At 38.3% G+C, this 15,636-nt stretch overlaps 1 protein-coding gene across 1 annotated transcript in view; it reads left to right on the forward strand.

Annotated features, from left to right (window-relative positions):
* The window catches only part of BDP1 (B double prime 1, subunit of RNA polymerase III transcription initiation factor IIIB), a 52,441-nt gene extending 37,730 nt beyond the window's left edge, over positions 1–14,711 (forward strand). The window contains exons 32-42 of the mRNA XM_035888461.1: positions 509–740; positions 2,852–3,009; positions 3,628–3,769; positions 4,345–4,519; positions 5,679–5,739; positions 7,285–7,474; positions 8,300–8,516; positions 9,433–9,475; positions 10,353–10,647; positions 11,958–12,198; positions 12,530–14,711. Of these exons, the coding sequence (XP_035744354.1) occupies positions 509–740; positions 2,852–3,009; positions 3,628–3,769; positions 4,345–4,519; positions 5,679–5,739; positions 7,285–7,474; positions 8,300–8,516; positions 9,433–9,475; positions 10,353–10,647; positions 11,958–12,198; positions 12,530–12,658 (1,883 nt within the window). The 3' untranslated portion in view covers positions 12,659–14,711. The remainder of the gene's footprint in view (positions 1–508; positions 741–2,851; positions 3,010–3,627; positions 3,770–4,344; positions 4,520–5,678; positions 5,740–7,284; positions 7,475–8,299; positions 8,517–9,432; positions 9,476–10,352; positions 10,648–11,957; positions 12,199–12,529) is intronic.
* Positions 14,712–15,636: the final 925 nt, after the last annotated feature.

A 15,636-nucleotide genomic window follows, 5' to 3' on the forward strand; every position in this document is an offset into this window, starting at 1 on the left:
TGAATTCTAATGCATAGTGAGACTAGGCAATGCAGTTGGGCTGGAAAAAGTAAGGCATCTTACTGGATACTGCCAACTGCATCACCATGCTAGAAACCTGTTTTAGGAAGGACATGTTTGAATTAATCTGGTCACATAAATTGGACAAAAGAAAGGAATCAGTCTTAAATGACTGTAACTATCAGTGGTTGTTTCGGGCCTTTAACCTGAAGCATAGCTTTTTCTGCCTAACTAGCTACAACCTGAAATGCCTGGTTTTAGTCTCGTTTTTGATAGACTTTTATTTAGAATTTATTTTCTGCTTTCATTGATTGAATGCTAGTTTCTGCATTCTTACTATTAAAAGTGTGATCTTAGGACTGCATTTACCTGGGATTTGAATTTGCATCTTTGGAGAATGCAGACTTGGTTAAAAGAGGTTTGAAGTTGAACGTCTGTAAAATAGCTTTATCTAAATGCAAAATCTGAGTCTTAAATTATGCTTTTCTATACTGTTTGTTTTAACCAGAATGGACACACGTGTTACGTGCTCAAGACGAGTTGGACATGGCCAGTAGCCTTGTAACCCATGCCTACTCCGAACAAAATAGAACTCCTAGTCAGTATTTACTTTCTTCAGACACTTCTACCAAGGAATTGGTCCCTTCTGAGGGTGAAAGCAACATTAAGGTAGAAGATCAAAGCACTGGCACAACAATAGACATCGAAGAATATTTTGAGAAGAATGCTACAGACACCAGGTTAAATTACTACCTCATTTTCTTTAGGGAGAGAGATCCTCTGGTGCTTACTTTTGCTAGGTTCTTTCTAGCATTTTTTCTGAATTACAAGCAGTCTTGCTTTAGTGAAGGTTTTTCAGTTTATGTAACTTGGTATGTAATCTGGAAAAACCCTCTTGTCTCTTTCTTCTGACTTTTATGAGATGTTGTTGTATAATTTTGGGGATGTAGAACTTGTTCTTCACTCCTGAAGTTAAGTTTACCCTGGTGGTGGAGAAAAGAATATTCAAACTTAGTTGGTATGGATCACTGTTAATTAGCAAGCTCATTTTCCTAAAGTACTTCACAGCTAATTGGCCAAGGCAGATTGCTTAATTGTGACTGCTGCTGTGGGGTGTAAATCAAAGATTTAGAGCAGAGGGATGTCAAGGAACCAGTTGATCTTCTGTCACTATGTTTTTTAATGCTTTATGTTCTTTAATTTTGTTCGAGGATTTGTGAATGCTGAAACAGCTTGATAGAACACCCTTTCACAAAAAATCTGCTTATGATCATGTATTATTTGAAAGACTGTTTAACTTGTTGATAGCTTGACCAAACTTTCAGATTATACTCCTCTGAAAAATTATAATCTAAGATACTTTAAGTCCAGTGGTTCTTTTATTATATTATTGATCACATGGTAGTAAATTATGGTTAATGTTAGATTTCTGGTTTTCTCATGTTTTTTAAATATTTCAATTACTCATTTTTTTCTGTAGTGTGATGGGTTGACCCTGGTTGGATGCCAGGTACCCACAAAAGCTGCTCCATCACTCCCCTCTTCCGCAGGACAGGGGAGAGAAAAATATGTCAAAGGGCTCATGGGTTGAGATAAGGACAGGGAGAGATCGTTTTACCAGTTACCGTCATGGGCAAAACAGACTCAACTTGGTGAAATTAATTTAATTTATTACCGATCAAAATCAGAGTAGGAGAGGATAAAAACTGCTGAATCTTAAAACGCCTTCTCCCCACTCTCCATTCTTCCCGGGCTCAACTTCACTCCCAGTTTTCTCTACCTCCTCTCCCGCCAGCGGCGCAGGGGGACCGGGAATGGGCGTTGGGGTCAGTTCATCACACGTTGTCTCTGCTGCTCCTTCCTCCTCAGGGGGAGGACTCCTCACACTCTGCTCCCGCTCCAGCATGAGGTCCCTCCCATGGCAGACAGTCCTCCACGAACTTTTCCAACATGAGTCCTTCCCACAGGCTACAGTTCTTCACAAACTGCTCCCACATGGGTCCATCATTTCCATGGGATGCAGTCCCTCAGGAGCGGATGGCTCCAGTGTGGATCCCCCATCAGTTCACCAGCCCTGCCAGCAAACCTGCTTCAGTGTGGGCTTCTCTCCCTACGAGTTCGCAGGTCTTGCCAGGAGCCTGCTCCAGCGTAGGCTTCCCACAGGGTCACAGCCTCCTTTGGGCATCCACCTGCTCCAGTGTGAGGTACTCCCCAGGCTGCAGGTGGAGATCTGCTCCACTGTGGGCTTCCATGGGCTGCAGGGAGACAGCCTGGCCCACCATGGGCTGCACCAGGGGCTACAGGGGAATTTCTGGTCCAGCACCTGGAGCCCTTCCTCCCCCTCCTTCTTCACTGACCTTGATGTCTTCACGGCTGTTTTCTCTCATGTCCTTTCACTTCTCTTCTCTCTCCAGCTACTATTCCACAGCAGGCTTTTCTTCCTTCTTAAATATGTTATCACAAAGGTGCTACTACTGTTACTGATTGGCTTGGCCTTGGCCAGTGGCAGACACAGAGAAAAATTCTAGAAGCTTCTCAGAGAAGCCACCCCTGTAACCCTGCTGCTACCAAAACCTTGCCATGCAAACCCAGTACATATTGGTAGGGAACATCCTAGTTTGTAGTATACCTGCCTGTTCAGATTCCCAGATGATCTTTATTTTTTGGTCTGCCAAATAGTCTTCTGTCTTCTCTGCCAGCTGCAGCTTGTATTTTAGCTCTGCATTGTCTCATCTACTCCATCTCTTATCTATTCTCTGCACAGTGATCTTTGGAAATATGAATTTCATCTCATAATTAACTGTCAAAAATCAAGAACTATATTGATGGCATTTTTCCTTCTTACTTGCAGTGATAGCTCTTTGCCTACATTGAATAGTATGAGCCTGACAAGAGGCAGACTCCTGAAGCCTCAGCCAGACTTTGGAGTACTGATGTCCAATGAAAACATAATCCAGAAGTCACTTAATACGAATGTACCTGTGGAACAACTAGAGCAAGTTCAAAGTGGTAAGCCTGTTTCTTCTGAAAATGGTTCCTTGTGATGGATTCACATCTCTTAATGAAACAAAGCTAAGCTGAAAGCAGTCTTCACTTTCCGTTCATGTTCACAGATGATGCATCACCACTGTAACAGAGAGCATCCATTTATGGTATAGTTTTATATATAAGTATACCTTTCAGCATAAAATTAGATGGAATCTGAATAGCAGTTTTTCTGTACACGTCTTCAATTACCTGGAAAGCCCTTAAATTACTGGACTGCCTATTACAGAAATACAGTATAATACAGTGTACTTTTTTCTATTATTACTGTCTTTCCCATAGGGGGAGCTATACAGAACTATTTTGGTATTCTTAAAGCAGTTCAAAAAAAGGTGGTCTTCAAACTCTTTAATTATCTTTATATCACTGGCAAAAAGCACAACGTACCAAAAGCAAGATGAGATATGTTTATATGTTATTTGTATGGCATGTACATATACAACAAAACTGTTAGTATACATCTACATATATATATATACATTTTCATATACAAAGCCTTATATGTAAAAATAATATGCATATATATATACACACATGCACACACAAAAAATTATTTTAATTTTTATTCTTATGTATCTTAAGAGTCCACAACCCTGAAAGGTACTGCAGAAATGCAGAAGGTGGAACTAGAAGAGGTCAGACCAGCTGCAGGTGATTCTTCAGTTCTTCATGATTTTGCAACTGGAAGTATGGAACTTATCAAGCAAGTAGACAAAACTGAGAGGTAGGAGGAATCATTGGTTAATACTGACTTTATTCCTGAAGTCTCTTAAAATATGCAGCTGAAGTGTGTGTGTAGTATGCGTCTGTGATGGAGACAGTGTGCTTGCAGATACTGTGTGGTTTTATGCTCCTAATTGTACAGTTTAGACTTCTAAGGTTTTTCTCTTGCGTGTTGTCCTACAGCTTTTAGAGGTAAAATGTTAACTTATGTTTGCTATTTCAGAACTTAGTAATTGCCTTGCTGCTTAATTGTCTCCCATGAAACTGTGTCTGAAAGGAAATGTTAAGGAGTTGATCAATTTGGAAATGTTAACGAGTTTGTAAGGCTTCCTGCTTGGTCATGCTTTTAGTAGTAAAGTCTCAATTAGTGCTGTTAGGAAGGCTTTTTCTTTAAGTACTTTATGCAGACTTGTTCAAAGATTATGCATTTTGTTTAGTAGAATGATGTTTTTAAACAGGTGCCCTGTTTCTCTATAACTACATAAGCTTCATATTAAATAAATAATTATACTGGATTTACCCGGTGCATAGGTTATCTTCATTTGGTTTCAAATTAACTAGATATATACCTTACAGAACAGAGACAAGAGATGCTTGTAGAAATTCAGGAGATTTAGGACCTGCATCACCAAAGCCTGAAAAATCTCACCTTGGACTAGAGGATTATCCAAATCAAAGTTCTGTGGATGGACTCCCTGAGCAAAATCCTTGTCTTCCTGACCACAATATATGCACAATCAACTTCACTCAGGTAAAGAACTGAATTTAATTACAGTCTAGAAGTGCCCAGTTTCTGAAATTCTGTAAAGGAAGAGGTTTTCAGTACAAATGTACTCACCCATTTTAAAGATCTGGTACTTCAGCTGGTGAATGAAACTTTCTTTTTTGCAAAGGCATAACCAAATTTAATCTTTCAGACAAATTTAACCTTTGCAAGCATCAGATTGTAGCATTTCAGCAATAAGTGATGAATATATCGGCAAAATTTTGAGCAATTCTTTAAAGAGTTTTGATGGAAGAAGTTACCTAGGACTTGGATGTTAATTCAGTCTGACCTCTTATGTTACATTTGTTTAAATTAAAATTAAGTTTAAATGTCGCTGCCAGATGCAGCATTTTCATTGTCACTTTCATTTCCTTTGTTTAAAACATACTTCATCCTTTGCTATACTTTTTCCCATTAATTTCAAAACCCAGTGAAGAGTTTTACATGGGTATTATCATGGACAAACAGTGTCTTTCACATGCATTTCTTTGCAGTGGTTTGTGTATCCCTGTTCTAATATAAACAAGAAGTATTTTATTTCTTCGATCAATGTACATGCAGTTATGGTGGCACAGCTGATGGGTAGTAGCTTGTTTCCCCAGCACAACCTGTTGACATGTCAATGCTGATCTCTTGTTAGAGCAAGGTACAAGAATGAGTTGGCTCTTACAGGACCAGCAAAGAGTGTGAGAAGAGGCAACTTGCAGTGGAGCATTCCTGTTTTTAGCAAAGGCACATGCCATAAAAGGGAAGGATAGATGGGTTGCAGAGCTTGGTGTTTTTCTTTGGCACTCAGTAGTTTTGTAATGGTTGGGGGAATTTGTGTTGTTAGTGCCACTGAGCAATTTACTATGTGAGTCATCTCTGACAGAGTTGTGCTGTAGGAAGTATAAATTTCTTTTGTAAAACCATCAATACAGACAATGAGTTGCATATAAATTTTATATTGCCCAAGTGTTTCTTGTCCTTGCCAGGCTAATATCCTTCAACCTAAAATAGCTAGAAGTAAAAGCTGACAAAACACTATTATGATGATGTCATTCAATTTTTTGGCTCTTCAGCATTTGACATGCTTTCTTTCTTTCCTGTTTTCTAGACTTATTTCTTAGACTTACTAACTTGTTTTATTTCCAATGTGTTCTAGAAGGAAGCTTGTGCTCAGGATTCTCAGCAACAATGCATAAGCACCACAGAAGAGACTTCAGGTATGACATGCTAATATTGTAAGTTAGCAAAAGCCCACACTTGTGTATCTTGTGGTTGCACAAAGATGAATAAAAGAATTTAAAATGTTTTCATGATTAATCAATCTACTTCATTAAGAAAAAAAAATGACCCACAGCACAGTGCCATTCTCCTCTCTAGCCTCTTAACACACACTGGACTTGGGAACTTTTTGAATGGCACTTCATTAAGTTTAAATATCAGTGGAAGGGAGACTTCTTGCTCTCTCCTCCCTGCTGTGAGCTCCTGCTGCTTACCTCATGCTAGGTTTAGCAGTTGTTAGAGCCCTTTATGAGCCTCTGACTCACTTATCCATCAAAAATTGAACGTGACCAAGGGAGAGAATCTGTGTAGTTTTCCACTGGCTTAGTAAGCTATAGTATCTCACGAAGTTGTTGAGTGAATACCACTGCGAGTTGTGTGAGTAAGAGGGCTGGACTGTGCAAGTGTAGCGCAGGGGAGAAAGGAGAAGAGGGGAAGAAAAAGGAAGAAAACAACCAGACTTCCCTTGTTAGCTGTAGTGAGTCAGCAGATTAACTCCTAACTCATTAGATGTGATGAAAGCTATGAAGGCCATGGCTGCTTTTCACTAAAACAAATTGAAATAGAGCTGGTTTGGAACCAATACTAGTCTAAGGTATGGGAAAATCACCGTCTCGGAAGCCCAGAATACTGACTTTACATGGAAACTGCAGTCCAAAGTTGCAGCTCCTGAGCATGTGCAAAAGACAGGGCTAATAATTCTTCTTAGACATCTGTTGTTATGCCCTGTTACTGCAAGCATCTTGAGATGGAGCATCTTAAATTATCTTTAATTAGATAAAGAACCGAAGTGAGTTGAGACTGAGTAACAGCAGCTTTACATCATCAAGAATAAGAGCTGTGTTAAGTAATGGAGCAGCACTGTTGTTTTCCATCTTCTGAAAAGTTTACAAATGTTCTCTCCTTAAATTCATTCTAACGGATGGCAGTTGGCAGTTATCTGTTAATGTCCATCTGCTGACTAAATTATTTATATTTGTCACTTAGTAAATTCAAGACTATACTTCTCAGGTCCTCTTCTGCAAGTCCACAGTGAGGAGAAAAAAAATCTTTGTTTACCATCAAAACAGCAGACTTCCTGCCATTTAAAGTAATAAGTCTCAATACCTGACAGTTGCAATTAAATACAGAGGGCCATTTGACCACCAATACACAAAGTTTAATTAAACTGCGAATTGTTCTTTAATGCTAGAACACCCATTTAAAAAGCTCCATCCCTATTAGGCATTATTTAATATTCTTCATTCTGAACTGTAATCAGGACTCCACTGCAATGAATAGGCTCCAGGGGGTGACAATGCATATCTCATCTAAGAAGAAAGGAAGCGGATTGTCTCAAGAATATCCCCAGTGCCTTTTTCCATGGAGAAATGAGTGCTTAAAATATAATTACTCAGCGTAGGGAGGGCATGAGGAGAACAGTGTAATTTCAAACTCGAATAACAGATTTTTGTTATTTCTTTATTTCCCTGAAAAAAATATAGTAGTGAGTGATGATCATAGATGTCCAGAGGAGGAACAGACATTCATTTTAACGTTGGTGGAAATCCCAGCTGACTCAAAAGAGTTTGATGGATCTGCTTTGCTGGAACAAACTTCAGAACCATTACTACCAGCCCCAATACTTATCAGCCCAATAAATGCAAATGACACAAGCGTGACTGAAGTGGAGAGGTAAATGCTTTATTTTTGAGAAAAGTGCAACACTTTCAGTGAACCTTGATTGTTCCCTGAATGTGCATGACAAATTAGAACTTCTCAAAAGAAGAAATGCAAGAGGAAATAATTTTGGCAGACTGGTCAGAGAATTAAGAAAGTGAGAAGGGCTCTAATCTGATTTGAGAAAGATCTCATCAGTTGTTTAAAGTTAGTGTTTTAGTTAGTTGGGATTTTGGTGTCGGCCTTTAGAGCAAGTGTTCCATTTTAGTTAATTTGTCTAGCCTGAGTCTCTTCTGTCATGGATAGTTAGAGTGAAAAGTAATTGAAATGAGAAATATTGGCATGTTTGCATTTTTACAGTACTTTAACAGTTTTGTAAAGTAGCTGCTTATTAATTGCTCTTCCAAATTTCTAGTGTAGATGGTCTTCTGGAGAACATGATAAACAGTGGACATAAATTCAGATATCATTCTCCTGAGTTTGTGCCAAAAGGTGTGACCATGGGGATGAAGATTTAACTGTGCGTGCAAATAATGTTGTATTTTAGGGTTTTCTAGGGCAGTTAATCGGTTGTCATATTTTTACATTTTATGAAAATATCAAGTGGAGTTCAAACAGAACCGCTTCTAAAGTAACTGGATTCAATTATGACTAGAAAAACTCAATTCTCTAACTCGAGATAGCACAGCAAAATGTTTCTTAGTACATTTGAAGTTAATATTGACATTAAGCAAGAAAGACTATCACTGTAGATCCATGTGTAATTTCCATAGAGAAATGTTACACAAGGTAAATTTTGGCTTCTTGTTCCATCATGATAATGACTTTATGTATAAACAGCATTGGATCCTTGACAACTGCAGCTGATGATTTTGCTGCACCTCTAAACAGCAGTATGGAAACCAAACAACTGGAGAGTGCATCAATAGAGCCTGTCCCAAATTTGCAGACAGCTCAAAAAAGGTCAGCTGCTGAGCCTGAAGAGAATGATTTTCCTCCTGCCAAGAAAACTCTGTCTACTGTTGTAGTGGAAAGTAACTTGGAAAGCACTCATAAGGTGAGCTGGTAATTTGGTAAGTGAACCTTTATGCATAGTGTAGATGCAAAACATGTATCTACATAACATGTATGAGCATTTTAATTATGTTTATTGTTTAACAGTGTCACTTGCTTAAAAACATACTACCTGTACAACTTAAAAGAAAAATCAATGCCCATAGATTGCTTTTTATTTTGAACTCTACAACAGTTTTTGAGCTGTTGATTTAGTATTAATTTTTTGGAGTACCTTTAGGCTCTCAGGATTTTTTTTATTAGGCTTCCTAGTAGGCAGACTGGCAATATGTCTTACTCGGTTCATTCACCATGGCCTTTCCAACAATGACATTGCAGGAGGGGAAACTCTGGGTGTATCCTGCAGGACTGGCAGACTGTCTAGGTCCACTGAACAAAGTTTGTGATTCCTCATGGTGTTTGTTACATGAAGAAACTGTTAGATATGTTCCCACCATTTTTAACATAGCGTGTATTAGTGTAAGAGAATAAGCTGCAAATAAAAACTGGCCAGTATGTTTCCAGCTTCCCTCTGTGCTTTTAGAATATGACACAGCTTGTGGCAGTGACTGGTTCATTTTTGTGAGTAGGCCAAGACTGTGTAGCATATCCAGGTGAGGGAACAGGTGCTAATTCTCTACATGATTCAGAGAGCTTTTCTAGGAAGGACTGGATAGCAATCCTTTCCCTTCCTTGACCTCTCATCTTGACATCCTTGTCTTGAGTCATTTGTCATAAGAACACCTTGAAAAGCCTGCTCAGGAAATGTGTTAAGTGATGAATGGTACTGCACTGAACATGTCTTCTGTATCAGTGCTGTTCTTAGAACTGCACACGCATGGTATGACTTCATCAACTTTAAACTATCTCTTGTATATTAAGAGAAACAGAGAAATAACTTTTTTTTTTTTTAAATACAGGGTTATTCAATTAAATCCACAAATGTTCCAATTATAGCTTCTGGTAAGTAGACTTAAACTCGTAAAACAAAATATAAAGAATGTAAATGCATAATACATCACAGTTTAATGCTGGTTGTTGTGAAGTAGTCCTGTCTGAGGCTATCCAACATAAAAGTAGGAACAAATTTTCCCAGTAATACCTTAATACCACCATTCCATGTTTTCTGCTTTAAACTAGATATGTTGGATTACATAACTGTCTGTTAATTTAATAATGGTTCTAAAAACATAGCTGTAGCTAGTCTATTTGTGAAATTTAGGAGGTTTTTTGGAGTAAATGTGATATCTTCTCTTAAGCAAATATTTCCACCTGTTGGAGAGCGCTAATAACCAAGGGTATTAACTGATATTTTAACCACTATACCAAACCAAATTATTTTATTTTATTATGTATTTGTCTTTTAAAAAAATACATGCACAATGTAGTTGTTTGAAAGCTTAACCTGCCTCTGAAGAATTAGAGGGAAAGCAGAATTGGTGACAATGCGATCTCTAGTGATCAGAGCCTGTGAAGAGTTTGGAGAACTACTTTTTCCAGAGCCCTGGAAAAGACTTTAAAGGGAAATCGCGGAAGCTTGAACAGCTAGATGACTTGACTGTGTTCCATGGTAGTGCTGTAAAAGCACACCTCTACTAGCTTTTCCAACTTTCCCCCATAACATCTGTAAGATCTTACAGACTTTAAAAATAGACTGTGAACTTTGAATTCTTAGTGGTGACTTCAAAAAATAAGATTACAAAAAAAACTGAACAGAAATTTAGCCCTTTTCTTGTAATGGTGCAAGCTATCTTAACATCATACATGTCTTTTGGGCTGTTGTGTTATCCCTGAAGTCAAGTAACTGAAGTCCTTGAATGACTCTCAACTCCTTTTACAGGGAATCTTTTTCAAAAAACAGAGTCTTCAGCAAAGGAAAAAGTGGTTACCTCTGTGTTGGTGTCTGAGTCTATGTCACCACTGGCTGACAGAAGCCATGCTGAGACTTTGGAGAACTTAGGGAAAGCACCACCTGAGAATTCAGCACCCAAACAGGAAGAGGAGGTGATGTCCAGATTAACATGTAACAGAAAAGCAGAAATAAGTGAACAAGGAAGGCAGGGGGATGTGCCTGAATCTGGACAGTTGGAACATACTGGAAGCCTAGCATCATCTTCAAAACCTCCATTGTTCAGGTATATATGTGATAATGTTTTGTCAGCCTTTTCTGTAAAAAAGACCTTGTTTCTGTACTGAGGTTTTACATCCTGTTTACACTTAGTATTACAAGAAGGGCAGTACCATTGTTTGTGACTTACATGGCTAAGAGCTACAGGATCTATCCTCTTCAGCAAACTAGAAAGAATCAAACTGTCTGCTTTGAAATTTGAATTATTTTATTCATTAAACCAGCAGATTGACCAAGGTACACTACTGATGTATGGTATGTCTATGTAGACACTGACAGATGCCTCTTGTGAGGCAGACATCCGTTGGCTATGATCTGGATAATTGTTTTCCTTCGCTCAGTCTAATGTTGTGATATATGCACCCATCCACTTGTTTTGATTTTTGTCCTTCTGCCAATAAGATTTGTGACTGGCATAGTACTTGGCACACTGGATATTTAGGACTGACTTAAGATGTGTCGTTTCCCCAAAGGAGTTTCAATCCTGACAGCTCAGAGGATATTCCTCTTATCTATCCATTTGACTGTGGATTTTTTTAATGTACCTTTCTATAATGTTTAAGTGTTTGAGTTCCTGTTCTTTATAGCTCTTGCACTCACTGATTTTGATTGTGGTTCTCCACTAGTCTCTTTGGATCCTGTTGTTCATTCTTTCATTATGCTTGTGTGAGTACCAAAACTGGTTAGTGACATCTGGGACATCCACAGCAATTGGGTAATGATGCATTAACATCAGAATCCTTCCCTTTCAGTTTACTTTCTAAGTTGTAAACTCTTAACAACATGAAACTGTCTGTACCTCCTTCATCACTGTGACTTCCGTAAATTCACTGGTACTAGGTACGATGCTGTTAATACGCTGAAACCCTGCAGCAGATAGTCTTCTTTCTGGTGTTTAAGACAGTCTGCTGTGGGTCCCATCCTTGGGAATTGAGTTTCTATTTCCATTGATTACATGAAGGATGCTCTCTTCAGTTCATTTTTGGGGAGTATGTCTCCATTCTTCTTGCAATCCCTTTCTGAAGATCTCGTAGCTTGTTACAGGCTCTAGTTTAGTATCAAATAGTAGGTTCCTGTTCTCAGGGTTAGAGATTGTCAAGAGTCTGTAACTCTTCAAAAAACTCCTATGCCAGAGTATTCGGTAATACAACGGCCTTTCTCAGAATGGCTTTTTGGTTATGTTTTTTTTGGAATTCTCATAGATCTCGGAGTTGTGTGTTTCCTTACTGTGTAACGAATTGGGCTCCTGTAATACTGTTTACATCTTCCTTTTATGGAGCAACCCTATGACATCCTGACTGTATTTGTTTTGAACAGGGGAGGACGAAAACCATTGGGATTTCTATCTTTAATTTGCAAAAAAAGTAGTTCTGAATCTGCAGAAAATACCAAAGGGAATAGAGGGAAGATCCAGAAACCTCGTATTGTGACTCCAAAGCGAAGTCTAAAAAAACCCACTCCATCCACCAAGGATGATAGGGAATCATGTTCCCTTCCATCTACAAGCACATCGTCACCTGTGGAGTATGAGAATGTAGCTGCTCATGCTGCAGTTATGGTACGTGTTTACTTTTGAATGCCCTTGCATTTTGAGATGTGAAGAACAGTGCATTAGTTGTTTCAGGAGTGGGTAGGTGGGTATGTAATATTCATGTTTTGAGAGAGGTATCTGCTCCAGTATATAAATCATGACTTGTGTGTGACTAGGAAACTTATAAAGGAACTAAATTATTTTTTCTCTGCACGTATATCTACTTGTTTCCCATTTTCAGTAAACTCTGGATTTTTTTTTGTCTAAACTTCCTATCTAAATTGGAAGCTGAAGTGCATATACGCACTCACACAAATAGATTAAGACTGTTAAGAGCAGCCTTTTCTTTTTCTACTAGGTTCCAAGTAATGAGCCATCTGAGAAACCACACCTTTGTGCTAAAGATCAAGAGAAGGAAGAAGAGCCAACCAGAATCTCTGAGTATTTTTTCAGTGACATCTTTATGGAAGTGGATGATTCAGAATAGCAAACTGGCTGTATAAAAAACGGGGATCTGAGGGTATAATGCAACAGGAAAAGAGTCTTTTAAAAAAGTTCTGCTTTGTTCATTATGCCACACTTACTGTCAGCTAAGCTGCTGTTAATAAACTCCATAAAGATGAAACTGATTCCTTCTGAAGTGACCTGGATACTTTTCAAATGTTGACATCTAGACCACTACATTGATGTCATTGGACCAGACCAGCGGCAGCTGGCTTGTAGTTTCACTTGTTTAGATGCTGATAATGAGTGCATGACTATCTTCCAGAAAAGTGCAATGAAAAAATGCTTAATCTTGTGACAAGTATCCCTTTGAATTTTAATGCTAAAGCTTGTGGTACTGGTTATACAAGTGCTTTACTTCTTTTTGTGAAGTATGTCGTGTTAGTGTGTTAGAAGGAGGAACGAACCTTTTATGTATAGTGTAATCTCTGTAGATCGGGATGCAAATACTGGAAGTAGTGTAGTAAATAGATATGTTCAGCACTGGAGGTATTTTTATTAGCATCTCCAAATGATGTATTTTTGTAAGAGTTTTTAATTATATAAATTAAAAGATCCTAACCTGAAGAGCCAGATAGGTTTAGTTCCTTTAAGATTTATTGAGAACAACAGGAAAACCACAATTTACTAAAAGATGCTAGAGTGTTAATCTTGGCAACTGTCCTGTTGGAGTGGGAGGAAGAGGTTAATGTTTACTAGTATAAATGCTAATTTCCTTCTAAATTTGAAAACAAGGGGATAGATACCATTTCTTTTCCTTGGTTTTACACGTAGGTGTTTGTATCTCTGCTGACTTCCTTGGTTTCCCTTATGCAAAGAAGCACAAAGAGACTGGATTTAGACCATGACTATACAATGTGGTCGCTTTGAGTATTTGCTACTTTGAAGCAGTTGAATGTGAATAGTTGTTCTCATGTTGCATGTCTACTTGTACTGTAACTCGCTATAAAATGCTGGTGTAGCTTTAGATTTTAGTCTAAATTTTTTACATGCCTCATCAAGGTTGTCTTGATGAGGTAACAAGGTTCATGCAGTCTCAAAGTAGGTGGTCACTGACAGATTCAATATTTATCCTGAAACTCCTTATTACACAAAACTGAGTGTAGAGTAGATTTAAGTAGTCTAAATTTTTCTCCTGTTACTTAATACCAGCAGGTACTTTTGCAAAGCAAATGATTTATTATGAAAGTGAAACTGATGCTTAAATGGTATTGTTATGCTCTCAAGAAACCTGTCTTCAGCTTTGAACTGGATAATCATTTACTGGCAAATATTTTCATACAAGTATCTAGTTAGTTTTGGAATACTTTATGAGGTTGGAGAATATTTGCCTTTTCAGAAGTTATTGGCAAGGCTTCTGAAGGAGCTTTTAAAATGTTGTCAATAAGGACAAATACACAGAAAAAGCTACTGTTACTGCGAATTGCTGTGTTAGCAGGCCTCTGTCAATCAAATGTGGCTAGCAGAAATATCTTCTTGAAGTGATGGGAAAGGGACTAACAGTCCCGGTGTAACTTACTTGAAAGCATGTCAATACCCCCCTTTCCCCCCCCAAAAACCCCAACACCCCACCAGTCCCCCAAGTTTCTGTTCAGACAGTATCTTGTGCTCTGCCTAATCCATTTAACTTGAAATGTTGATCTAAATATTGTCTTACTGTAAACACTATGAAATAGATTAATCTATACATAAAGCTCCATGTATTGTATATCTTGTAGATATTATGTAGATATATTTTATGTATGCAAGTGTTTAGTTCCTGATACGTGTGGCATGTTTAAATCACTTGCACTGATAGAGCCTAAAAATAGATTTGTGGGGAACGGCTATAAAATAATTGCCCTAAGTATTTTCTGAGGTGGTAACCATTCTACATTTAGTTGTGTACATTTTAGCTAGCATTCATATTACAAGGAAAAAAAAAAAAACTACAACTATTTCGTTACTAAGATTTAAGGTGCCTTATCCAACTTGTTAATTGGGGCTATAACTTTTTTTCCCCTGCAGTAAATCACATGCACTTTGTTAGGTTTTTTTTTTTAAAGAACAAATTTAATTTGAATAGAGATAAGACAACTTTGTGTTCTGTTTTGTGTATGAAAGTTTTATAATGGTGAAGGATGTAAGAAAAGACCAGTGGAATCTTAATGCCTATTAGTTAAGCATTTTTACAAAGCATAAGACTGCTTTGCTTAGAGTTGTCTGACACCCTGTATAATTACGTATAAGCTTTGTTTCAAAGAAAGTAGTTATATTCTGTATGTAAATTATGTGAATAAATTATTTTATATCACCTGTGTTTCTGTTTCTTAAACTATCAGTTGCGGTTTTTAAATACTCATTGATACAGTAAGTTAACAAAAGTGCGGGCTAAATGAATGGCCGAAGAGGTGTGGCTGCAGTGCCAGGGCGCGCACAGGCCTGCTTGTAAGGTGGTAACAGACTGAATATGCTTTAACAGGGGCTGTATTCTTCTGTTGTCAGTGTGGTTTTGGTTTAGAATAGAGCTTAATTCCCTTAGTATCTGACTTCCCTCTCTGTAAATACTACAGCCTTGTTTAAAAACAAAATAAAGCTGGAGTGCTGGAAAACAGCAAAGCTTTCAAAGGAGGAAGCAACTCAAGCAAAGAGGGTAGGATTTAAAAAAATCTGCTGTTAATGTAGCATCTCCTTAGTTAATAGCAAAACTCCCGCGTTTCTATGAATGGCAAGGGCTTTTTGGGGTGGCGCACGTATGTAATCCTGCCTGAAAAGCGAAGTCTACAAACAAAATTATTTCAAAGTGAGTTCTTCAGCATTCCCTCGCACCTAGGGGTACGGGTACTGACTGCAGCCCCAGCTGCGGCGTGCTGGCGCCGGTTGCACAGGGAAAGGCTTTCGGATTTCATCGAGTTTAATTCCCAAAGTAACAGGGTCCCCCCCCACCACCCGCGGCAGGGAGGAGCGGGCAGGGGCCCGGGC

Source organism: Egretta garzetta, unplaced genomic scaffold (genome assembly GCF_000687185.1).
Source record: "Egretta garzetta isolate BGI_Z169 unplaced genomic scaffold, ASM68718v1 scaffold271, whole genome shotgun sequence".
Classification (NCBI taxonomy): domain Eukaryota; kingdom Metazoa; phylum Chordata; class Aves; order Pelecaniformes; family Ardeidae; genus Egretta; species Egretta garzetta.